General features: G+C 44.0%; 1 protein-coding gene across 2 annotated transcripts; it reads right to left on the bottom strand.

The window, feature by feature from the left end:
* Nucleotides 1–935: 935 nt before the first annotated feature.
* GNG7 (G protein subunit gamma 7) lies at nt 936–24906 on the bottom strand. Of its 2 annotated transcripts, none has more exons than XM_083183244.1 (3): nt 24753–24906; nt 8514–8633; nt 936–4071 (listed from the first exon to the last, which is right to left on the bottom strand). In XM_083183244.1, exons 2-3 carry the CDS (start codon nt 8592–8594, stop codon nt 3946–3948), a joined length of 207 nt encoding a protein of 68 aa, XP_083039370.1. In that variant the 5' UTR covers nt 8595–8633; nt 24753–24906; the 3' UTR covers nt 936–3945. The 2 variants fall into 2 exon arrangements, with proteins under 2 accessions (XP_083039370.1, XP_083039362.1); XM_083183236.1 differs by having other exon boundaries at nt 24745–24902.
* Nucleotides 24907–27476: the final 2570 nt, after the last annotated feature.

Here is a 27476-nt window from a genome sequence, read left to right as displayed (position 1 = left end):
TTAGTGTTGCTCAGAAGCCTCAGAGAAAAACAATAATGTGCTCAGTATCTACCCTATGTCACCAGGAGGCGGCCTTCACACAGTTTAGGCTAGGGATGGCCATCGGTGCAGTCACCATCGATGGCGATTCTGCAACCAGCCATTGATAGTCATAAACTATAGATGGTCATCCACTATATTTGACTGAATGGCCTGTGGGCCAATCAGAACTCGGGGGTGGGACTTCCAGGTGTCAGGGGCAGAGCTATGGTCCGGGTGTCGGGGGTGGAGCTATACTCCGTGTTCCGGCACCTTGAGAAAAAAATAAAGAAGGAAACATCGGTTCTCCCACATTGAAGGCAAAAGTATTCAACATCGGCCATAACCATCGATGATTTTAAATCATTGATGGTCGATGGCCATCCCTAGTTTAAGCTGCCTGATGCACGGGTCAGCAGCATCCACCCTAATGTGGACATACTTCTGTCTTGTAAATGTTTCTTGCTGCACATTAAGGGCCTGATTCTGGTTCACTTGCAAAAGCAAATTCTCTATTTAATGGACAAAAACATGTGCACTGCAGAGGGGGCAGATGTAACAAGTGCAGAGAGAGTTAGATTTGGGTGGGGTTTGTACTTCAAACTGATATCTATATTGCAGTGTCAAAATAAAGCAGCCAGTATTTACTCTGCACAGAAACAAAAAAACACCCAAATCTAACTCTCTCTGCACATGTTACATCTGCCCCACCTGTAGTGCAGCATGGTTTTGTCCATTAGAGAGAGAATTTGCTTTTTGCAAGTGAACCAGAATCATGCCCATACTGTAGTAAAGAATGTACCTTCAACACACAGTGGAACTGATTCTGAGTTGTTCACAAGTCTGAATGTGACTGCATCTTCTTTGTTTTACCACTTAAATGGCTAATATTTTTTCCAAAAAACACTCACAAATAATTATTTTTTATAAGCATATTCAACATGAATAAAATAAAATCTTAACATTGGTCATAAACATAATTTTAAACATTGATGGATGTTATATCGGTCAGCCGATGAACGAAATATCATGACTATCACAACTTTATATTTATCTGACGGCTTCTCAGTTCTGCAGCTGCCTGGGAAACATAGGGAGGGTGAGGGCTGTTTTTTTACATTTCCCTACCTAGCAGAAGGAATGTGACCATGCCAGGTAAGTGACTAAAGAAATGATGCATGCAAAGCAGCCAATATCTGCAACCTAGAGCAGCTACAAGTGAATGAGTTGGATACATCATTACTAGGTAGCAATTGTGCCTTCACATGTAAGAAAAGCAAAAAGCATCCCATGGGTGTGTAGCCAGAGTTGCAAGTTGTATGGGGATTGCTCACCATTCAACGCAGATATGGGGTCCATGTGGCAGATGCAGGTAACAGATGTAGTTCCACAGAAAGTGAAATTAAATGAAGACACATATTACTATGTCTTTAAGTAAAGTATTCTGATTTTTTTATTTTTTTATTTAATTAAACATCATAACAACGACACCATTAAATATATGGTTACAGTGCAAAATTATTTGGCACATGATAAAAATGAACAATAAAACTGCAAGGATTAGGATGTAAAGATAAACACTGCTTATATATATGTATGTTGTGTGTCGTTAACACGTCAATTACATAGGCAGGAAAACACCAAGATGAGAAAATATTGTATACATCTAGAAAATCAAATGAATCTTGTTTCAAACACGTAAGTACACAAAGCAGCTTGAAAAGACAAAACAAGAGACACTGGGGTATAGTATAATACAGCATATGGTTCCACACTTACTATTTGCAGATAAATGTATAGCATTCGGTACAAAGGGAAGTGTTATAACAACAGTTTTCTTAATCAGAATACTGCAGATATACAGGGTACGCCACCAAAAGACAAAGGAATGGAAAGTCCCAAATATTTCTATGTAAATAAGAAATCAATATCTGAACAGGGGTTTTACAATAATTTGTAGTAGCAGTGAAAACAGTCTAGTATAAACTTCTAGATAAAAACTGAAGCGTTATTCACTTGCATTAGTAATAACAAAAGTAACTTCAGTAGAGCGGCCCCTGCTGGATTGGAGTGGTATTTCCCACTTTAGCTCCTGGGTGTGCCCGGACAGTTTCAAGAGCAATTGCATGGGAGTCATGCCAAAGAAGAAAAAAAAAAGGTCTTTAATAAGTTAAAATGGACGGCATTCTCAGGACTCCATTAATTATAACAAAATATTCTGCACAATGTATGGAATAATTGTAAACTACTTTGACGTTTTGGTCCAAACAGGGCCCTTAATCAATCTTAACAAATAGGAATTCTGTTAGATTAAGGGGGGTATTCAATCTTGGGCAAAGGCTGTCGAGCTGGCCTGACAGACGTGACCCAGTCCTGTTCTCAGTCTGCTCGACGGAGAATTTGCAAGCAGGATTCAATGTACCGCCTGCAGTGGGACGAGAAGCGGGCATAGCCATGAGCTGCGGGCCGGGAAGAGTCGAGCTGCAGCCAGGAGCTCGTCACTTCCTGGCCATTCTCGGCAGAATGAGCTCGACTGCTTGTGAAGTCGGGCTCATTCTGCTGAGATACCCTGTTCAATGCCGTTGGGAGATGGCTGTGGGTGATTGAATACCCCCTAAGAATGGGTCATTCACAATAGTACACATAAGATTGAGGAGATCTTGAAAAAAATTACCAATTCTGTATGTTTTGTATTGAGCATCCATCTCAATCCATCAATGATAGCCAATAAAATGTAGGAAACCGTGCAGTTGGAATAACTATATTCTTGCCTGGGCAGGAAACCTTTATCGGCTATAGGAGACAACCCCGGCCCAAACATTGCATGCCAAGCAAAAATTTTCAGAAGAACTAAAACTCATTGTTTTAGAAAAAAAATGTATCGGTCATAAAATAGATTTGGTTGTTTGTTCAAGAAAAAAAGAAATAACTGGCTACATTGTAATCTACCGCATTGGGTGTAGTACAGCGGCAGAAATACAGCTGCTGTGGGTCACATCATGTGCTGGCAGTGCACAGGAGCAGTGAAATTCCGATGTGCAAGACCGGCGCATGGTCAGAAGAGGAATCAACTCTGCATTGAATCCCCGATCAGGACATTACTGCACATGTTCCAGACCTGCACCTGCAGATAGCAAAGTGGGCTTCCCCACCAAGCCCTATACAAACTATTTTTCTATGGAGTCTAAAGATGCCGTGTTATGCCCCTGGCGCAGTACCCCCATGCAAAGGCCATTTATGAATTACAGATTACTTCACCACACAATTAAGATACATTCACCATTGAAGAACAATCCAAAACATGTATTTTACCTTACACCTAATTATTTTAGAAGCTGAGTGCATTTGAAGATTTCAAGTAAAGCACATAAACTGAAATGATAATCTAGGAAAAATGTAGTAAAGCAAACTTCTTCATTTATAAAGAATGTTTTCATTTCTGTGTCAAAACCTTCCTTCATATATCTGTTCTAGCCATGCTCCAAATGTAAATGCCCTATCAAATCAATGTCAGGTAGTAACTGTACAAAATATATATAACCACAAAAAAATAGTTACATTTTAATTGTATGACACACTCACACACAACACTCACAATCTGTCCAGTCCCTCATTGTACACACACAAAGCAAGATGACAATAATGGAGTTAGCATGTTAAGCTAAATGTTATCAACGTCTCTATTTCTAAACTGTCCAGCATATAAATTATAGATAAAAGTACAGCAAATCCTTCTACAACACATACTATCTACACAAATGTTTCCTACCCCTGCAGTCATTTGAATTTATGAACATGATATTTGAAATCTGTCTCTCATATTATTATTTTTTTTCAATTGGCAAATCATTTAGCTGACTTTAGTTATCTGCAGTGCGGGCATCATCAGCTGGTCACAGAATGGCAGTCACACTTGGAAGAGGGATCTTATAGAATAGAACATGGCTTTTTGTCCTTGAAGGGGTTCTCTGAAGTTGGCAGTCCAACCAATAGTGGGTCATTTTTGGCATGTTGCTCGCAGTAATTCATAAGGTCTGCCGCTGCTTTAGAGACCTGAAGTTTGATAATAAAAAGAACACATACTTATTATGATTATTGGTTATTTATATGGCATTACAATTGTTCTGCAGTGCCTGACAATACATAAATGAGCAAAAAAAAAAAATGAAACAACAAATTATAGTACAAGACAATTTAGGACAAGTACATGGTAAATAAAGACAGTTGCATCAGGGGATAGGACACTGAAGTATTAATTACTAGGGTGGCAGACAGTGGTGGATTCAGGGAGGGGGGGGGGGGGGCACCAAGGCACGTGCCACCCCATTAAGAAGGGCTTTTATCTGTCAGTCAGTGGGCTGTTGCTCCATTGCAGCCAGTGAATAAGAGCCCATACAAGCCACAGGCCATATAAGTGCATGACCGCGCTACCCGGCCAACAGTGCAGCTGCAGAGTGGCCGCCAATCAGGAGAGAGAACTCCAGCAGCAGCTGCACTGCTCAGAGCTGGAAGATATAACTCCCGCAGCTTGCCACCCTGTCACAGCCGCCCCACTACTTACAGCTGGTCGAATCTTTCCTGCAGCTGCCGAACCTGTCACAGCCACCCCACTGCTCAGAACAGGGAGATTCTGTCCTGCCTCCCTGCCACAGCTGCTGCACTACTTACTTAGGGCCAAGAGGAGACAAATTAAAGGGGCTGGCCAGAGTGGAGGTTAAGGCCAGCCCCCAGCATGTCCGGCTCACCCCTGCCTCACCTAAGTGCAATGGTACCCCTTCGTTCCCACCTCTCATTTGCCCAAACAGCAATGAAAGGGCATCCCTGCAGCTCTCCACAACCACCTGCCCGCCGATCTAACGATAGCATGGCAAAAGAAAAAACTTGTCCTGCACCTTTCTTCCCCACTACCCATCTCCCTCATGTCCATATGACAAGGCCTGATCTTTTCAGTCCCTGCCTGGCTCCTTCTTCATATCTGTCTTCCTGGCACAGTCTCCCAACCAGAAGACCAGGTGCTGCACTGCATCCATCCATTGGACATCATGGTAAGTTGGAGAGAGGAGCCGATTTTTTTCTTTTGTGATGAAGGTAGATTAGGAAAGTAAAGTATGCATTACATAGGGGGATGTTATGTAGTTTGTTGTGTAGATGATATAGCATAGTGCAGCGCAGCGTGTACAGGGATGTAGCACAGTGATGTAGTGCGACGTTTAGGGGGATGAAGCATAGTGATGTAGAGAGATGTAGCGTATTGATGTACTGCGGCATATAGGGGGATGTAGCGCAATGATGTAGTGTGGTGTGTAGGGGAATGTATCGTAGTGATGTAGTGTGGCATGTAGGGGAATGTATCGTAGTGATGTAGTGTAGCATGTAGCGGAATGTATCGTAGTGATGTAGTGTGGTGTGTAGAGGTAATGTAGGCTAGTGATGTAGTGTGGCATGTAGGGGGGATGTAGCATACTGATGTAGTGTGGCGTGTAGGAGGGATGTAGTGTGGCATGTAGTGTGGCCTGTAGAAGAATGCAGCGTAGTGATGTAGTGTGCTGTGTAGGGGAATGTAGTGTAGTGATGTAGGGGGGATGTAGAATAGTGCTGTAGTTTTGAGGCCATGCCAACTTTTCCAGCACACGCATGCCCCCCACACCCTTTCTCCTGTAATGGTGCACCCCCTGTAATTTTGTTCTGGAAACGCCCCTGGTGGCAGATATATATCTTCTAAGAAAAGCACATGAGGAGAGAGGGCCCTGCTCGTGAGAGCTTCCATTCTAAAAGGAGGGACAGACAGATAGGAGTGACACAGAAGGAGTAACAGTGAGCTTAAACAGAAAGTTGGGATGAGATGGAAGGGTTTAATGAAGATGTGGGTCTTGAGAGCCATTTAAAGTTTTGAATGGAGGTGGAGAGTCTGATAGGGAGAGGTAGAGAATTTCAGATACTGTAAGGAGCACAACGGGTAAAATCTTGGAGACAGGAATGCGAGGAAGTAACCAGTTGGCAGGAGAGGTGGAGTGCATTTGTCGAGCGAAGAGAGCAGGAGGGAGTGTAAAGAGAGATAAGGGGCGGGATGCAAAAAGCTTGCGATGCATGCCGCCAGTCTCCTCATGCATACAGGCATTTACTAATGCCGTATGCAAGAAGAATTCTGCAAACGATGGCTATTGTGATAAGTTAGGACTCTGGATTCAGAACCCGAAAGTCCTATCTGCACATGTGTCTAGTGACGCATGCACCTCCGGAGATGCTGGAGGGATCCGATTAGATCCCTCACAGCAGGAGGCAAAAGTGCAAAAGTAGCCCATAAGCTTCTATGAGTAATATTGGTTTAAAAATAGCAATGCCCACTGCATCCAAGATTACGGGCTTGGTGCATATGGGGGCTGTGGCCAAACCTCCGAAAACTGCATTTTTCGGAGGTTTGCCCGCATTTTATACTTTCATGCATCTCACCCAAGGTAGGTAGGAAAGGAATGGGTAATGGCTTTGTAAGTGAGTGTGAGGAGCTTGAGTTGTATTCTGAAGGGAAAGGGGAGCCAAGGCTTGTAAGAGAGGGGAGGTGGGTAGGCTCCTCCTATTCTGCCTACCCCACCCCTCCATCCGTTCCTACTTATCCTATTGTTTTTTGTTCGTCCACCCACCTCCCTTTAGTCTGTTAACTCTTATGAGTAGGGCCCTCCTTCCTCACATACTCACCCTACCTCTTTACTTCACCAGCGCTCCCCTGTTCTTCCCTTCCTCTACTTCATCTTCAGCCTCCTTGACAATTTCGACACCTACTTCAGAACTGATGTGGATTTTAGTTCTACCATCTATACCCCTATTTATGCTGTATTTTATCAACACACCCTGTACATTACCTTGGAATTTGTTTTTTTTTGTTTGCTATGTACGGCTCTGCGGACACTTTGTGGTGCCTTATAAATAAACTAACTACTACTACTACTACTACAACATGTTTGGAGAGGAAGATGAGCTGGGAAGCAGCACTGAGGATAGACTAGAGTGGAGAGAGGTGTTTGTCTGGAAGGCCAAAAAGGAGGCGATTACATTAGGTCAATCTGGAGATGACTAGTGAGTGCATGAGGGCCTGTGTACCATCCTGGGTGAGAAAGAGCCTGATCCTGGACATATTTTTCAGACGGAAATGACTGGTCTGTGAAAGGTGTTGAATGTTTGGTTTAAAGAAGAGGAAGGACTCAAGAATAACGCCAAGGGTACTTGAGGACTAGAGGAGATAGTGGTTCCATCAATAGAGAGTGAAATTCTGGGAGGTGAGGTTAAGCTGGAGGGTGGGAAGATGATCAGCTAAGTTTAAGAAAGTGCTTGGACATCTAAGAAGAAATAACAGAGGGTTATTTGGAAACATAAGTGAAGCGAGAGGGAGAGAGATAGGAGAGAAAAGATAGATTTGAGTATAATTAGCATAGAGGTGATATTGGAACAGGAATGAGCTAATAAGGTTACCTAGAAAGGACATATAGGGGATTATTCTGGTTCACTCCTTCTGGAAAATTCCTTCTCAAATGGACAAAACCATGTGCACTGCAGGTGGGGTAGATGTACTTGTGCAGAGAGAATTAGATTTGGGTGGGGTTTTACTTTAAAGTGAGATCTATATTGCAGTGTAAAAATAAAGCAGCCAATATTTTCCATGCACATAAACAAAATAACTCATCCAAATCTAACTCTCCCTGCACATTTTACATCTGCCCCCCTGCAGTGCACATGGTTTTGTCCATCTAAGAAGGAATTTGCCAGAATGAGTGAACCAGAATAACCCCCATACAGAGAGAAAAGAAGAGGACCAAGAACAGAGCCTTGGGGGGTCAACATTATTCTATAATTCCAATTTAATAAGCACCAATACCAACTTGTGAAAGCCAAATGACACATACAACACATATCAAATCAATTTCTAGAATACCCTCTGTGGGCCATACACCATTTGTCAAAATCTTACATATTAAAAATACATTCATTTTGGAACAGTCCACATTTGTCCTGTTATTGTCCGGTGGCAACTTGGACAGTTGGAAGTTATGCATTACCTCATAAAACCGGCCCACACATGGCATCAGAAGGGGGTGACACCAAAATGCTGACAGGAATCTCAAAAAGAGTCAATATTACACCAGCATGTCAATTTGCAAGATGACGGGACTGAAAATGTCAGTCAACATATGTTGAGGTAGAAAACGTGCATTTACTTAAATGATGATTCTGTGCCGAGACACAAACGTACCAAAAGCCAACAGTCATTCACATAACTAAATACATGTATTTTCACCCTTTGTATTGCTGCATGGTTTATTCAGTTGCATTGATTTTATATTTTATTATTAGGAGTACTTAGGACAGAGAACGAAAATAGTAGTGTAAATTCCACATTTGCCATATAATTTCATTTTAGCCTATCAACATCATGGCTTGGTCAGATAACATATATTTCAAGAATTTATTAGGTAAAGCAATGATATAAAGAACAATTTTTGTACCTTGACTCTCTCAAAACCAGCCTCGATACGGAGCTGCTCCACCAGCTTCCGAGCTTGCGCTATGTTATTAGAGGTTGACATTATCTGCCATTAGATCTTCATCCAGAACTGGAGAAATGTCTGCAAAAGTCAATACAATATTTATAATCAATTTCCAATGTACCTGCCCCTGACTTGCTGATTTTTGTTTACAGTCTCATACGGTTACATAAAACAAAACAATGTCTGGAGCAAGAATAAGAACAATAGGGCAGTGCGTTGCTGTGCCACTACTCCCTCCCGTCACACCTACTGTGTTCGACCCCTCAATGTAGGTTACATTTATACACAGAATATAGAATGTACTGTAGTTCAAGACAAAATAACTGTGCATTCCACAATCCCTGAAACTACAACGCTAATGGTAAAGTTCTACTGAAGGTAACCTTTGTTGTTAGATGGTAGATCAGGAGGAATGTTAAGAAACCCATTGCCCGGACATAGCTGTGCAGAATCAAGACTAGAAATGTATGCGAGTCATAAATAATTGTAAGTAGTAATGTGACCAAGCTTCAAAAAACAAAAGGGGGGTAGATTGAGAAAAATAAAGGCAGGTAGCAGACATCTTGCTAGACCTTTTACCCTAATGTAATCAGACAGCATGTTCAAGAACTAGACCCAGTAAACCAAAGTAGTGCAGTTGCATAGTTTTTAACATTGCTGCCTGGTGTTTGATTTTAAACAGGGTGCAATGTACATGGAGTTTTTATGTTCTCTCCAGGCTCACTTAACATTATTTCAGGTGCTGTGGTTTCCTGCTATGTGTACCAAGTGGTTAAATCTACTGGGGCTGTTACTGAGAACTCATCAAAGTTCAACCAGCTTCACCGGGCACTTACAGTCAGTGGCTGCTAGTGATACAGAATAATACTCCATTTACATTAGCACCTAAAGCTTGGGTTTTTGCGCATCAACCCAAGATTTTGGTAGGTCTGAATGCAAACTGTGTCCCGAGTCCTCAACCCTGCTCTTTACCAGGGTTGACACTGATACCCCTTTCACACCGGCCACCCTTCAATTACCCGACATTTTTGAGCGCTGGGTCATTTTGCCATTTGCAGCCTGACCCCAACTCACACCACCTGCAAATTAACGGGTTAAAGCTTTTCAACCTGGGAATTTGCTGAAAAACCTGTTTTTTTTTCTGTGGTGTGAAAGGGTCAACACGTGTCTTAAATCCTGGCCCTCCGACCCTGGTCAAGAGCAGGGTCAGAGTGCCGGGATTTAAGACCCGTTTTGACCCTCTCACACCAAAGAAAACCCTGGATTTTCAGCAAATTCCCAGGTTGAAAGTCTATAAACCGGTAATTTGCTTCTGATGTGAAAGGGGTATGATAGTAGTGTTAGCTCTGCATCCATAAATACAAGATGTCCATTTTGTGAATGGGAAGTACATGAAAAGGAAATAAAATTTGTTTACACACTGTATCAGCCATAGGCATATCTATACACTTGGTGCACATGGGTCCAGAGGACCAATATAATCATACTTACCCCTCCAAAGTCCTGTGGCGGTAGCTGTCTCTGTATACCTAAATCACTGGGAAAATGGCAGCTGCAGCCTGTGTATGAGCAATAGAGGTGCCCATGGGAACAAGGCTCTAAAGCCTGAAGAAAAAAAATGGACACAGACTATTGCCTAATGGTGTCCTCCTGGGTTTACCTCACCCTACACAATAACACAACTTTTCGGTATTTTGGTTGATAACGCCAGATGGGATTCTCCATTATATTGTGAAAGGCTCTGAAGCCATTTTCCCAGAGACCTGCGCATGCACAGTAGACTCGGGCACAAAGCCAGAAAGGAGGATACTAGACGAAGCCTGCACACAGCCCTTCTCTTCCCTTTACAGGCCCCTGGAAACTACATTTTTTTTTTTAAATCCAAGTAGAGAGGTGCACTAATAAGAGCCATTACATTAAAATGTGAGGTGGTGTACAGTTACCAGAAAAAGGCATGCCTGGTCTCCAGCAGGTGCCTAGGTGTGGGCTGTAAGAAAGTCATGTAGGATTTTGCAGAGGTGTACAATAACTATTTCTATTGGAATCTGAACCAACCCCATTTTTACATGTTCTCCACCTTCCCAAGCAAATTGCGAATGTTGGTTTCAGTCATTTGCATGCAAAGTTAAATAAAGAAAAGTCGTGTTGAGACATGCTTGCGCTGCAAAAGCATCAACGCCTAGAAATAATGAACTGGTCGGAGAGGTATGAGATAGTTGTATACTGCTGCATTGTATGTTTTCTCTTTCAGGATTCATTTGACTATAATGACAGGAAGTAACATCTAAACAGATGCGCTGGATATGAATTCCATACATACTTCTTTCTGCTACACCTCAATTACTGGATAAAGAAATTAATGTCTTGTGCTGCACGTGTGTCGATATTTATATTAAACATGTGCACATAGAACTGAATATGGCTTTGTGATACCATATACTTTGGGTCATTGTGCCATTTATGTTGTAAAATGTAATTTTTCCATGTACATATTAGTAGGTAAACACAGGGGTATAGAATTCCAATTGAAAAAGCGTAACAGAATATTCCAGGGCTTTATAAATAATTGGTACAAGATACACTTTAGGCACTTTTATCTGGTATATGGTCATTAGGTCGACAAGAGGAAGGGCGACATGCACTAAGTTCAAAACCTCTGAAGGTCGACACGTGCATTAGATCAACATGGGCAAGGTCGACCTAATGCTTGGGTTGACCTAATAACCCTGTTGATCTAACCCGATGTCGACCTTCCGAGGTGTCGACCCCTTTTATCTATTGTCTAAAATATGTGAGACGTGTCTTTTGCTGTTTGTGATAAAGGGGTATATATTTAGGGTAGAAAATTAGACACCATAATTACCATGGGTAATTCTAATGATGGGGCCTTATAAGCGGACACAACACGCAGTTTTTGGGGATTTTTCTTCACCTGCCCCAGTCCAAGCTTCCAGTCTACAGCACCATGTGCATGCACTGGAAAAGCCAAATCTCTCATGCTCAATGGCCTCCAGGACTGCAGGCTGGCAAAGCCCAATATGTACTATAGTTATAAAGCATTTTATTTCCTAATTAGTGAAATACAAGATACAAAGTTCCTTAATATTCACAGTTTGCATGAATTTTTTAACTTAAAAAGTAATGTTAATTAAAAGTTCTGCACTTGCAGACTCAAAGTCCCCTGCTGACACCTGGGGCCAAATGTAATGCTGTGTATACACGGGGGAGATATATTGCTCAGTCATATATTGCTGAGCAATATATGGCTGAGCAATATATTTCTCAGTTTCTCCTGTTCATCAGCGACCAGAGATGGTCGCTGATGAAACAGAAACTGCCGGGGGGAGCCCGGCAGTGGTAATCAGCTGGTCGCAGGAGCATGTTCCTGCGACCAGCGATCACCACAGGGGCAAAAACGGGAGCGCGCACCCGGCGATATATCGCCGGTGCACACTCCCATTGCGGATGTTGCAATATGGTCGCCCCGTGTGTACGCACCTTAATAGGGTGAGAGTTTCAGAAAGTGAGAGAGTTTGGGAGAGTTTTCCCCTTTTTTTTAAAGGAGCAATCAATTACACTGCAAAGCCAGGTTGATTTTGCCATGTAATTGATTGCTGCTTTAAAAAACATGGGAAAACTCTCTCAAAATGTCTCACTTTCTGAAACTCTCACCCTATTACATTTGGCCCATGGAGTCAAATTGGTAAGAGTGCCCGGTGTCAGGGTGCGGACTATGGGGCTGCAAGGACAGGGGGCATGCGTGGCCTATCACAGTCCAGGGTTGTCCAGGTGGAAACAGTCGCCTGACCGAGCATCAGTGACCACATTTTCATTATCAGGATTTAAACACTTTATTACTTTGCAGACCCCCACCCGGTTACTCCTTGATGCCACCCGGCTGTAAAAAAAAAAAAAAGAGTCTGTGCACTGATTGTACTGATAAAAGAAAATACTTTTTTAATATCCAACTACGGGCTCAATTCAATGCAATATGAATAGGTCTGGAAAGGAGGTCTCAGAGATATTTAATTGACCAAACTCTTAAGCCCGGATAGAGGATTCCTGCTCGTAATCCTCCTGGGCCTTACTAAACTATTGCGGTATTGCGGTTTTCTGCCTTTAGTGTGGTGTAAATAGCATTGTGGCAGGTACCTATGTTGGAAAATGCAGGTTCTGACAACTAAACACCTGGCTTAGGGGCCTAATTCAGACCTGTTAGCAAGGCTGCAATGTTTGCAAATGGACAAAACCTTGCTGCACTGCAGGTGTGGCAGATTTAACCAGAGTAAAGGTGCCCACACATGGTGCGATTCTTGCATGCAAATCGCACTGTGTTTATTTTGCCTTGCGATGCAATGTCCATATCGCAAGGTAAAATAGTATGTGCTGGCAGGTATTTTAGTACTACATTGCATTGCGTCTAGTCCATATCACACCCTGTGCAGAGAATTGCATGTGTACTTTACATATTTATATTACATATTGTAGTCTAGTCCAAAGCTCATGCAGTTCAAATGCGATGAGGTCCTTAGGTCTACAAGCATTAGTTCGGCAGTCATTAGGTTGACACTGCATTAGGTCGACATGAATAAAGTCAACATTAGTTTTTTTTTCTTTTTTTTTTTTAAAGGTGGTTTTTCATACTTTACTATCCAAGTGGGTATTGAGTGAGAATGTAATAGTGTGCCGAGGATAGCGAGCGAAGCAAGCAAAGCGAGGGGACGCTATACACTTATACTGTGTCCATGTCTGCACTTGTCGACAGAGACACCAAAAAGGTAAAACAACGTAATGATTGTTGGCCTTTTTACTAAGTCGACCCATGCCCGCAGGAAGTGCTATTTAGTAGCAGGATAAGTGTTGCTATAGTACATTTCCCCCCATGTAACTGTGCACATCAAGAGATTTATTACTCCAAATCCGTTTGCACAAATGAGCTTACATTAAACGAGGTGTGGGGAACACTTTACACACCCCACTAAATGAAGCAGGTGTATATGTAACTCCTCTCAGGACAACGTCCACCCACCAGTGATAGCTGCACGCAAGAATTCTCCATATTCCTTATATAATATCTACAATAACTGTAGGGTGCAAAGTTAATGGTGTGTACACACTTGTACAATGTGCATGAGATTTTGACTATATAGTCAAAATCTCATCTGGATCTCATGCAGATCGCACAGGTTTTAAAACTTGCGATCCCGATGCACGCTCCCATATCGCAGCCAGAACGTCTTGGCTGCATAGACTATATAGTGCAGATCTGCACTATATTGTCTAAATTGTATGCAGATAGTCTAAATTGTAATATAGTCATGATTGTACAAGTGTGTACACACCATCATGGACTCTTATCCATATGTATAGTAGAGAAAGGTGTTTCCAATCATTACATGTCTGAGTTTAATTACAAGAGTCACACAATAGGTATGTTTAGCCTTTCACAGAAGTTTCACCTGCAGGACTACCTTGTAACTCATAATTATAATAAAACATTTATTAAAATAGTTGTTCTTCTGGGACACAAATTAAAAAGGTATTTTGTGTTTTAAAGGTATAATACAATGTATTTCACTTCTAATAATAGGGAGAAAACAAAATGCACATTAAGTAAAACTAAAGTTGCGTACACACAGAGCAATATGATCGCTGGCAATATATTGCTCAGTGTCCCGTTTGCATCAGCGACCAGAGATGGTTACTGATGAATATGACACACTGCTGGGAGAAGAGGCAGGGCAGTCGCTGGTTGGAGGAGCATGATCCTCCGACCAGCGACCATCCAGGGGATGAAAACAGGAGCACGTAGCCAGCAATTTATTGCTGGTGCACACTCCAATTGCTGGCAATATGGTCACTCAGCGACCATATTGCCAGCGATAAGTGTACTGTGTGTACACAGCTTTAGAGAGGCTGTAGCATGCATAGTTTCAGCCGTTCTAATGAAAGATGCACTGCAGGAGAGATACTGTTGCATGCATAGGTGCAGCCACACTAATGAAAGATACACTGCATGAGATAAATTGTAGCATGCATAGTTGCAGCCCTATATATGAAAGCTACACAGCTGTGCTAATGAAAGATACGCAGTATGAGAGAGACATGCATAGGTGCAGCCACACTAATGAAAGATGCACTGCATAAGAGCGACTGTTGCATGCATAGGTGCAGTCACACGTAAGAAAGATATACTGCATAAGAGCGACTGTTGCATGCATAGGTGCAGCCCCACTAATGAAAGGTACACTGCATAACAGCGACTGTTGCAGGCATAGATGCAGCCTCACTAATAAAAGGTACACTGCAAAATAGCGACTGTTGCATGCATAGGTGCATCCACACTAATGAAAGGTACACTGCATAACAGCGACTGTTGCATGCATAGGTGCAGCCTCACTAATGAAAGGTACACTGCATAAGAGCGACTGTTGCATGCATAGTTGCAGCCACACTAATGAAAGATATACTGCATAACAGTGACTGTTGCATGCATAGGTGCAGCCTCACTAATGAAAGATACACTGCAAGATACACTGCATCAGTAACAAAACAATTTACAATGCAGACTGCTCTCTAAATGAAAAGCATCAGATGTTCAAAATGGGATTCATTTACCTATAAAATGAGATGGTTTTAAAACTTCTCTCCAATCAAACGCATGCTTTAGATGACATGCTTATAATGCAGGCTTAGATGTCAGTATGTGGATGATACTCAAAACTATCTATGAACCCAAGAGTTGTCACAAGTGGTTTTGGGCCGAGTCTCTGAATGCCTCTCAGCCATCTCATCTTGGATGTCTTCTGACCACCTCAAACTCAATATTTCCAAAACGGAATTATTATTATTCTCACCAGCCAAGAACAGTTACCCTCCTGATATCTCCATCACTGTTGACAACTCCAAAATCTAGCCTACCCCACAAGCTCGTTGCCTAGGGGTCATCCTCGACTATAACCTGTCCTTTGTTCCCCACATTCAATCTGACACCAAATCATGTTACATGCATCTAAAAATCATATCCAAAATATGACCCTATCTCACACAAGACACTACTAAATCTCTTATCAATACACGGATTATATCCCGCATTGATTATTGCAATAGTCTCCTAACTGGTCTTCCCAAGAACAGACTCTCGCCACTGCATTTTGCATGCTGCTGCTAGGCTGATCTTCCTAGCAATACGCTCATCATCTGCTGATCCGCTCTGCCAGTCCCTCCATTGGTTACCTGTGTTTTACCGTATTCAATATAAACCCTTCTGCTTGCATATAAAGCTACTAACCATTCTGCACCGGCTTATATCTCTTTAAGCTGTGTACACACGGGGGAGATATATTGCTCAGAGATGGTCGCTGATGAAAGGGAACCTCTGCCGGGGGAGCCGCAAAGGGAATCAGCTGGCCGTAGGACCTGCGATCATAAGGGTGATTTATCGCAGGTGCGCACTTCAATCGCTGGCAATATGGTCGCTAAAGTTTCGATCATGTGACCGGAAATAAGACATCCTGAATATGATCCTTATTCGCTGGATCCACCCATAAGGATTTGCCTCCTCCTTATATATATATATATATTTAGATTTTGATCAATAGATTGGATTGACTAAATTTACACAGATGTATTGAATGAACCTCATTTACAATGGGTATAAATACACAAGCAGGAGATTGACACCCCACTACCTTTGAGAAAGCTATTCTTTAGCGAAACGCATCAGCGGAGCCTTCAATTTGCAGCATTAAAACACCATTGGACATATCCGAACCAGCCTGGACAGACGGAGTATCTTCAAAAAGTTCTGGTGGGCAGCCATCCTAAAGCCGATCTATGTATTTACCATCCGCCTTGTTGGAAATTAGGGCTCTGATAATCCTGCAGACCGTTGAATAAAGTTCTCTTCTGTATGTTGTGGACGGTCTGGTTCCAGGTAAGGAGGCCCTTTTATTTGTAATCCATGTATCCTGAAGCCGATACATGGATTACAAATAAAAGGGCCTCCTTACCTGGAACCAGACCCTCCACAACATACAGAAGAGAACTTTATTCAACAGTCTGCAGGATTATCAGAGCCCTAATTTCCAACAAGGCGGATGGTAAATACATAGCCCCCAAAGACAGTCCCTAAATATTCCAGGCAATTATAGGAACGGATTCTGTCTGTAGTGCTGGCATTTTAACTATGTATGAAATGTCTAGACAAATTTTATGAGTGTCTATACCCATGAATTTTCTTTTACTTTTTTAATATTAAAATGTATCAGTTTTTTATTACGTATTCTATAAATTTACTGTAAAGTCAATCCAATTGTCAGTCATTTTTATTTATCAATTTTTGGGTGCTGCTTTTTGTGTGTTTATCTCAGTTTTAGCAATCCATTATATAAAATCTGTGGCAGGGCATACTGGAACGTGTACTTCCACAACAGCTTGAGGGCCATGATTTGACGCCACAAAAGCAAGCTATGCCCACCAACCTTATACTGAGGGTCACCGAGTGTTCCCTTTTTTATTTAACTTTTCAAAGAAAACATGTGGGCCATAAAACATCCCTGTGCGATCAACAGACCCTGTTTACCCACACCCCCCAATCGACCAGACCACCCCACCCCACCTGCATTAAGCACAATTAATATCAATCTTACTTATTTGCAGTGCCGCTGCCACTCTGCCTTCAGCCTCCGGAAATATGCACCTCTGCCCTCTACCTGCAAATATGCCTTACCGCCTCCACCGACTCTGCATTCCTTTGGCGACTGATGTAAGAGCCCTACTCCGGTGTGCGGGTGTGTGGTGACGTCACCCGTGCACAGCACTGCTAGGAACGGGCTTCAGAAGAAACTTCAAGCCCATCCCTTGAAGCCCGTTCCCAGCAGTGCTTTTTGCAGGCGCCTGCAGGGTGAGTGTCACACGCTGCTGCTGATCTCCGAGCACCTGGGAACTGTAATGGGTGATCCTTGGTCCCAGGCACTGGAGCGCTGTCAGCATCAGCAGCCAGCCCATCAGCCTGGGGGCCACAAAAGTAGGCAGCCGGGGCCACATGTGGCCTGTGAGTTTGACATGCCTGGACTACAGCATGCATAGTTGCAGCCATGCTAATGAATTCTACACTGCATGAACACTTTTCAACATTCCTCTATTTTATTTGACTGGAAGGAAACCCAATCAATTAATAAATACAGCAGGTAGTAAACTACTGTGTCAAAGGGGATGTACCCTGCTAACCTCCAGGTTCTATTATTGTCAGCCAGACACATGCAGAACATTTTTTGGCATGGATATCAAATGTAAAATGGATAGCAGATGTGGAGTGTTAACATTATCAGATTTATATAGCATTTTCTGGGTGTTATGCATCACATCACTTAACTTGACTTAAAAAGACAAATAAAAAAAATGATACATAGGGGTGCACAATGGGGATAAAACGGGATACGGTCTTATTGTCGACCCGACTTAGGTCGACAGGGTTCTAGGTCGGCATGGATGAAGGTCGACAGATGTCTAGGTCGACATGGGACAAGGTTTTAGATTGACAAATGCGTTAGGTCGACAGGTTGCGAGGTCGACATGGGTTTTTTCATTGTTTTTTGAGCCGACATCTGCCAACAGGCGGTATTTCATGCCCTACCATCCACTAGGGCGTGGTAGGAGAATAAAATCATGTGCCCGAAGCACTGAACGATACAATTTACCAATATTGGTAAGGGTATACACAAATCAACAACTTGTGTCAAAAGGGTGTCTATGGAATTGTGGGCTACGCAGAGCGCACGCGGAGGGTGTGTGCATAAATATGCATGTTTCCATTCCGATTTGCCACTATGATCATGCACACTACCTAAGAGTAATTAAGGCCAACTTCAGCTTAACTCTGCATTGAGCCTTGGTGTACCTTCCCTTTTTGATACGTATTCATACCACTTTATGGGCAGGATAAAGTCAGACCTGGGAGGTCTGACTTCTAAGAGAAGAAGCCCATAGGCTAAAGATGGAGTTACCAACTGGGTCCAAGCTTGGTACATATAGGGAATGTAGGGAAATTCCGAAAACAATTTTTTTCCCTGCTTTTCCCTTTAGTACATCCCACCCTGAGTATCAAACCTTATCAGACAGAGGGTGGGATGTCTTTACATCCGCTGTCCCTTTTCGCCGGCTACCGCATTTATACTAATCGCATATGCGCTAACATATGCGATTAGTGATGCAAAGGGCAGCTGGAATTCTGGGTCGGAGACCCAGGAGTCACTCTGCGCATGCGCAGAGTGACGGCCCGGCAGCGGGGCATGCTGGGAGAGGGCACAGCACTGTTTTGAATCCCTCCATAGCGCTGCCCCGATGGAGGGGCTTTGAAGAATTTGAAAATGCAGAAAAAAACCTGATAATTGGGTTTACTGCCTAATTGATTAATAGTGTTGTATCCGGAAACTGCACACACGCAGAACTTTTCTGTACATATGCAGATCGGGTCCGTGATCGCATATCAAAAAAATGCGAATGCCTCAGCCTGTTTGGGGTTTGCCAAGGATCACATAGGCTTACCTGCAGCGAACAGCTTATCCTATACAGTCGGTGCTGCATCAGGCCTACACTTTCAGTGCTCACGTGATTCACAATAAAATAGCTGATTTTTGTTGTTGGAATGGGAGTAACATCATTTACATTGGAATGAAATAACTGCATGATACTGCTGTTCCTTATCTGTGCAGTAGTGTACAACAGAAGCAAATCATCCTTGGGTCATGGTCACTGCTATATGAATCACTTATATAAACAGGAGAGAAGTTATGAACAGTTTTCTCTATGGTGGGTAAAAATAAAATAGATCTAAAAATAGACTCTGTAGTATCCAGCACAAGATATAGGTCATCTGAAAAGAAATTAAGAGACAAAGGACTGACCTTGTTGAATCAGTGTTTTACAGTATGTTTGTCGGCTGATGCCTCTTTTACATTTGCCCACGGTTCAGCCGCAGCCAGAAAATACAAGACAAGCCTGTGATTTCCCGGACTTGTGCTGCTGTTTTCATGACATCATGATCATGTGAGTTTGTGCAGCGGGCGAGAATCCCTTAGTGTACTACAGAATCGGGGTAAATAGAGTCCCCATTGTTTAGTACTTGTTTATTGGGTAATTACTGGGATGAGTCTTGGACTGGAAAGATCAGAGCACCAGCACATGAGTGGGTGTGGGGAATAAGTGACATGGTTTGACAATATATTGAAATGTTTCAGTCTGTCATCTAGGTGCACAAAAAAGTACATATAAGGAGCAGAAATAGGGGGGGTTATGGTGGTCCGTTTATAAGGACTGTACGTTCGCACAGTGACCTATGTTTGGCGTATGTGCAGCGGCATTTCTGCGCATGTGCATAAGCCGTGTGCGGCCATGGCGAACAGACTGCATGCACCCAGCGGGCAGGTGGGGGGGGGGGGGGGGGGCGGCGGTGGATAGTCATACCCATGGGAACGCCCAGCGTTTCATGGGTGTTCCCATGAAAATGCTGGGCGTTCTCATGGAAATCGCCCAGTGAAGGGCAGCTGATGTCAGCTGCTGCCTGCCCACTTCCTGCTGAATGCATCCACTCGCAGCCTTGCGAATCAACCTGAATAAGGTCCAAGGAGTAATGGTGCCCACACATGGTGTGATTATTGCATGCGGTCGGAGCCTTTTAGTTCAAATCGGATCTAGTTCAAATCACACGCATTTATTTTCCCTTGCGATGCAATGCGCACTCCTGTGCAAAATAGTATGCGTAGGCAGGTATTTTTATACTACATTGCATGCTATTGTACTACATACTATTGTAGTGTAGTCAAAATGTGGTGTAGTGCAAATCGCACAGTGGCCCTCATTCTGTTAAGATTGCTCCCTTCGCATTTGCATAGGGGATCAATGAATTGCAACTGCGCAGGCACATAAACATTTCTGCACATGTACAGCCTCTTTGGTCGAACGGACGTGGCGGCCATGGGTAGCCCCCATGGGAACCCACAGTATTTCATGGGCGTTCCCATGAAAACTCTTAGATTGCGGCATGTCAGGTGCAGGCAGCACATTTAGGAGATGTGCATTTCATGCACATAGCATCATACTTGCATGCGCTCCTGTAACTTGCAGTAGACTCACAATTTTTAAATTCTCTGCACCCCCAGAAGAGCATGCAGAAACCCGCACCCTGCCCATATCCGAGTGGGTGTCTATGTGGACACCCAAAAAACTTAAAGAATGCAAAGTGCATGTGAAGTAGCGACAGTGGTGAGTGCAGCAAACCTGCAAGAGGCTTTGTTGTGCTTGCCCCCCTGTCTACCGGCGGTCAGGATTTCGATGTTGGTATACTCACCGTCGGAATCCCGACTGTCAGCCCGGCATACAACATCCGAAACTGCATATAAATGGGTGCCAGGCCAATGTTCCTTGCCTGTATTATTTCTTTGCACAAAATGAACATTTGGGGCTATATTGAGATGAGATACCAAAAACCAGTATATTTTTGTTGACACTTGGGGCAGACATATAATAATATCGTTTAAGCTTTACGTTATTTTAGGAGTTTAATAACCTTGCTATATGTATGAAGCATTGATCTTTTTTAGTTCTGCTATGTTTTAACCTATTGTTAGTAGCATAATCTACTATTGCAGGAATACAGACTGATCACCTGCTTGGAATTAAAAAGCATCCATGTGAGTAGTATATCACTTAGATATAAGGTCATGAGTTTAAAAGAAGCAAAAGGGCAATGGGGAAATGTAATAGCCTGGGAAATGCAGGTACTGCCGCTAGGTGGACGAGTTTGCTCAATTTGTGTTTAAGTGACACTAGCCTAATAGGCAACAGATTGGTTTTGCCTTTTACATTTTACTTTAAAAGACAGCAATATATGTATATAGAATAGAAGACATTAGAAGAACTTGGCTATTGCACAGAAAAATAACATTACAGGAATGTTATGGGGAGTTTCAGTAAAACAGAAAGGTTGTAATGAATAAACTACTTTTACAGTTGAGCACCATACACACCAGGCAACCAATATAATAAAGAATATCACTCAGAAGGACCCTTCTGAGCGATATCTTTAACTATATCTCTGAGTGTGTACACTCAATATTGTTAACGTTGCACGCTCTTGCACATCATAACAACCCCCGGTACTTGTGTAGTTTCACGGCGGCACCTTACGCTACGCTGTCAGCATAGTGTCCCAGTGGCAGCCCTGCATAGTCAGCGTAGTTTCCCCGTCAGGCAGCGTAGTCATGTACTGTCTCCACGAGCTGCAGTGTCTCTGGCAAGCCTAGTGAGTACCTCTCACACAGCACAAGTAACCCCCAGATCCCCTGCGCTGGTGGACGCCGGCGGAGAGGCGCTCCCTCTGCCTGAGACACACAAGCATCTCATACGTTTGTGCGTCTCAGTAATTCGTGCGGCTGGGTACGGCAACCCTGCCCGTGTCCGCTTCAGGGAGACGGTCAGGGTTAGGGGTTTGGTAGCGCGTCCGTCTCGTGCACAAAGGGGGGGGGGGTGCTGGCGCAAGTGCGTCCCATGCACAATAAAGGATGCATTTACCAGCGCTCCAAGTTACGTACTGGCAAATGCCTCCATTTCAAACCAGCACTATCTATGCCAGCCCGAAGTATGGCGAGCAGATGCGGTACGCGTCCTCCTGACCTGTTCATACCCCCACGATCCACGTCGAAGTTATAAAGTGTGGCAAGTGCAGCAAGCCACCGAGCCCGAAGCGGGGTGAGTGCAGCAAGTCCCACAAGGGGACGCAGAATACATGTCAAGTAATCCGCGTTGCCTTCGGGCTCATTTTACTCGTGCTCTCCCCACGCTTCAGGCACGGTAGCTCGCCACACTTTATAAAATCAACTCCACACCGATGTGGATAGTGGGGATATGAACAGGTCGGGAGGACGCGTACAGCATGCGCTCACCATGCTTCGGGCTGGCGTGGATAGTGGGGGTGTTTCAGGAACACATTCACACCTGTCATGTCAGGCAGGTTACAAAATGGTCAATGGTTCACACACAATGTAATAAGCAGTTAGGCGCGAACGTACACACAGTCGCAGACTCAAGCTGACTAGGCTGGCTGCGGGAATACGATGCTGATGCTGACAGGGACATTACATAAGTGTCGCCATGAAACTACACAAGTACCCAACCCCCTCCCTTGTCACGAAAACCATCCAGAAGCTGACACAGTTGAATACACCTCTAAGGGGTAAATCTAAGAGGTTCTAAAAATGAAAAGGGGTGAAGTTGCCAATGGCAACCAATCCTATTGTGTCTATTGTTTCTCTATTGCATCCTAGAAAATGGTCGACATAGGCCCTTATTCTGGTTCACTCGCAAATAGTGTTCAGAGAATTAGATTTGGGTGGGGTTCTACTTCAAAGTTAGATCTATATTGCAGTGTAAAAATAAAGCAGCCAGTATTTTCCATTCACAGAAACAAAATAACTCACCCAAATCTAATTCTCTCAGCACATGTTACATCTGCCCCCCTGCAGTGCACATGGTTTTGTCCATTTGAGAAGGAATTTGCCTTTGCGAGTGAACCAGAATAAGGGCCATAATCTGATTGGTTTTTTTAGATCCACATTATTTTTCTTTTCATTTTTAGACCCATTAGTAAATTTACCCCTTAGAGTCCTGACCTGCTCGCTGCATGTATCATCTGAAAGTTCCCTACAACTCAGAAACCCCAGGACACAGGTACGCCCTTGCTGCCAGCTGTGTGCTCCATATGGATAGTGCAACCTGTTGTTGGCAGCAATGCTAGCAGCGACTACTGGGACAGGAGAGGCAGAGCACTGGGGTCCGATTTAGGAATAATCAGATCTCTAAAACCCTTTTATACCAAATTGCAGGGTCACAACTGGGTTTTTGGACCCAACTTCAAGCCGGGTGCGACCCGGCGTTTGTTACCTTTTACACCGGAGCTCCCCCACCCGACGCAGGTGGTTCCTGAGCCGCCCCTTAGAGATGACATCATCTCCAAGCGCCGATCTCTGCTACCGGGACCCGAACCGCTGGGCTGGGGCAAGCTCAGCACTAAGGTAATCTGCTGCGCTGCTCCCAGCCCCCGCGCACCCCCCAGCCCTTGTCCAGGAGGTGAATGGATGTCGACCATTTCAAGGTGTCGACCTATTCGCTGTAGACCATCAGTGACTGACCTAGTGACTTTCTACCTAAACATTGTCTCTCTCTTATACCGTAATAAGGGATTTCTGCTGTAGCCGTTGTGACCCGCAGGGTCCGGTGCGATGTGCACTGCACAGCGCATCGCATCGGACCTGCTGTAACTCGCCTGCAATTTGGGCTCTTTTCCTGTGATTGCTGCAATCACAGGAAAAAAGAGCCTAAATTCCTAAATTGCAGGTAAATTGCATATTGTATGGGGGGCCTCGGGTATGCAGGGAACCATCATGCTGTGGCTTAATGTTATAGAAAGATTATTATAACTGTTGTCTATATTATCAGCAAAAGGTCTATTATACGCCAGGTTAAATGACAGAGGTGAGTCACAGCACAGCACAACATACACACCCAAGAGCTTCACTCATCTAGACCTTCCTGCCTTGCTGAGTATAATTATTCTGCAGGGTCAGAACAAATACATATCTAAGGAAATCCACAATTATTCCTGTCATACATGTGTGCACATAATTAGGTCAAGTTTTAGAATGATTGGCACCAACATCACATAAATATGTTACATAGAACACATACATTATACAGTAATACATGCAACAGAAATATGACCTTCTGAGACATATGAAAGAAAATGCAATTTTTGCTGCAAGCTGTGCTACAGACAACTAGTTGATCGTCAGACCTTGTAAAAATGACAATTGCATACATAATAACCCACACAAAAGACTGTAAATAACATCTATGTTTAAAGACAAGCTCCAAGAGAAAGCCCCTTTGCGTTACAGCCATATCTCCCTATCCTAGCTTCTGTGACCTATTATCTCATGCACAGGAACACCCCTCACCTCACCCCTGTATTTGTGACTGATTCCTAAGCCTGCAATTCACTTTTGTGCAACAAAGAAGATCTCTCTACCATGCCCTGTATGTGAGCAGCATCTAAACAGTGCTAGATTATTTACTGTGACAAGCATTGGACACAGATTGGGAATATAAAAATCGTGCAATTGCAGAAACTCACACACTCACAGCATCTTTGTGACAGGCTTTCCTACGTAGGGCCTGGAGAAACCATTCTTGGAAGGACAAATAAGGTAGCAGGAAGTTGCTGGATTTGCTTCCAGTGAGGGAACAAATGCAGACGCTGCTGCAAGGAGACGCTGGGATTGGCCAGCAGTTTGTGCACATCCAGCAGCAGATAAATCTGAGCTATCAGCGTTATTGCCAGCAACACACACACACATACACACACATACATATACACACACACACACCCAGCTAGTAATGCGCCAAGCAAGAAAAACTAACCAAAATAAATATAATGCAACAACTGCACTATATCTGATATTATGTAAGTAGCCTAGTGAATATGTTGCTTGTACTCTAATAACTGCATAACGGCCTAGAAATAACTTCACACGTAGACACTTATCTAAAATAAAGACGCGACACCAAAAGCTTAGATTAAACTGTCATACTTATTTATTTAAGAAGTGGTATGACCCCCGATAAAGGGGATGGCAAAGACCAGGCACCTGAGACCAGAGACCGTTCAGGGGTGTTGCCCCGGGCAACGACCAGGTCGTTCCCAAATTCCTACACACCCCTTACCAAAGGCACAGCCCGCCCTGCGTGGACATCCCCCCGCCTCTAAGGCCTGACGCGAACATATCCGCCTAAATGTTCGTCGCCCCACCGCGCTGAGTCGAGGCCCGTCCGCCCTCCTGGCAAGGAGAGGGGTAATACCACGCAGGGACCACCTGACGCCCTTCTAGAATCCTGGTCGAGGGTGCTGTCCCGCCAATTTTAAACTTATAATAGCCAATTGATTCAAATTTTTGTGAGGCAAAGCCTTTAGAAGGAAGGGAAGGGAGGGTGGGGATCAAAGAATCAAAGAGGGCGCATACCCTTGCTGCCCTAACCTATATACCCTTGACCTGGGGTGCAACCCCCTTTGCCCCCCATTGGTGGGGGCTTCCCGCCCTGGGTTAACCCCTCCTTCTATGCCCTATCACTATCACTGAACTTTATTTACACAGCCCAATTCACAGGCTCTTAACTGCACTTGGGCTTATTCAGCCCTCGTTTAAACTAAGTAGCCTAGTGAATATGTTGCTTGTACTCTAATAACTGCATAACGGCCTAGAAATAACTTCACACGTAGACACTTATCTAAAATAAAGACGCGACACCAAAAGCTTAGATTAAACTGTCATACTTATTTATTTAAGAAGTGGTATGACCCCCGATAAAGGGGATGGCAAAGACCAGGCACCTGAGACCAGAGACCGTTCAGGGGTGTTGCCCCGGGCAACGACCAGGTCGTTCCCAAATTCCTACACACCCCTTACCAAAGGCACAGCCCGCCCTGCGTGGACATCCCCCCGCCTCTAAGGCCTGACGCGAACATATCCGCCTAAATGTTCGTCGCCCCACCGCGCTGAGTCGAGGCCCGTCCGCCCTCCTGGCAAGGAGAGGGGTAATACCACGCAGGGACCACCTGACGCCCTTCTAGAATCCTGGTCGAGGGTGCTGTCCCGCCACAGCAATGGTACTTCTCTACTGCCCTGAGCACCTAGTACCAATGCCCCGCCATACCCCACAGTAGTGACACCCACTAACATAACTGTTTAAAAATATCTTCCAGAAAAACTGCCATGCCCTCCTCTGAGAGGTGCACCCCGTCTGGCCTGTACAAGCCTGGTTTCTCCGTCACAATGCCCGGGTGTCTGACTGCCCTTCCCCCTTGCCTTAAGACAAATCTAGTCACAGCGTGATTCAGCTTTTTCCTAGCCTTCTCAATTGCCACTAGGTTTTTGGCGCCTCTCCATGAAAAACGTGGTACAATGTCTGACCACACCAACTTCAAGCCGTTCCACTTGCGCAACAAAACCAACAGATCCTTCTCCATTTTTATCCTTAGAGCAATGCCTGTAGTTTTAGCCAGGTCGTTGCCCCCCAGATGTATAATTAAGGTATCTGGCTTGACAAAACCGCTGCTCTTCTTTTCCAAAAACCCCAACAAGTCCTTCCATAACATGCCTCTAACACCTAACCACCTCACCGATTTTGCCTTTGCTAAAACTGGCGCTGTTCTGGCTAGGATATTTCTTTCTGCCCAGAAAACGTATGAGTGACCTACAAACCAAATCACCCCCGTGGGGCCAAGGGGAAGGGGAAGGGCTGAAAAGAAAGCAGAACCTAATGATTAGTAACCATACTTATGCTCTATAGTAACAATTAACTGGTTTAGACTGAGGTCCAAGTGGAGGTGAAAAACTCAAAAACCTCTAGAGGGCTTCTTTGTTTGGGGCCAGATTGAATTGAGCACCTCTTAGAGGAAAAATAAAAAATTCACTCCACACCGACGATTGCGGAACGCTAGCCGTTCCCCAACCGTTTGTAAACGATACGTTTTTGGACCCGCGCAACAGGCGCATGCTATACTTAGCTTATAATGAACTTATATTACTGTACTTAACTTATGATTAACTTATACTTATATTTATAACTAAAGCATTTCAACTCTAACGTATTTCCTAAAGCTGTTGGATTTCCACCTGCCCACGGCCTTGATTGCGCTTTGTGGCAAGCCCGCCACAGCTGCTGACGTAGCTGCGCCAATCCTGAACGAATGCGTTCCGAAATCCTCAGGCCTTAGCCCTATCGCTGCTAAGCCCTTTTTCATCACTGCAGTGAATTGAAACTTAGTTAGCGGCGATCCGTCAGCGTGCGCTAAGAATTGTGCGGCTG

Source organism: Crinia signifera, chromosome 1 (assembly GCF_055691185.1).
Source record: "Crinia signifera chromosome 1, ASM5569118v1, whole genome shotgun sequence".
Classification (NCBI taxonomy): domain Eukaryota; kingdom Metazoa; phylum Chordata; class Amphibia; order Anura; family Myobatrachidae; genus Crinia; species Crinia signifera.
Note: the sequence above shows the minus strand (reverse complement) of the source record. Positions and strands in the feature narration are given on the sequence as shown.

Bases quoted from the DNA above. Each gene is read 5' to 3' on its own strand.
- GNG7 (XM_083183244.1), bottom strand. From the start codon at position 8,594: ATGTCAACCTCTAATAACATAGCGCAAGCTCGGAAGCTGGTGGAGCAG. The intron at 4,072-8,513 runs GTACAAAAATTG...ATCAAACTTCAG, and splicing joins CTGGTTTTGAGAGAGTCAAG to GTCTCTAAAGCAGCGGCAGA.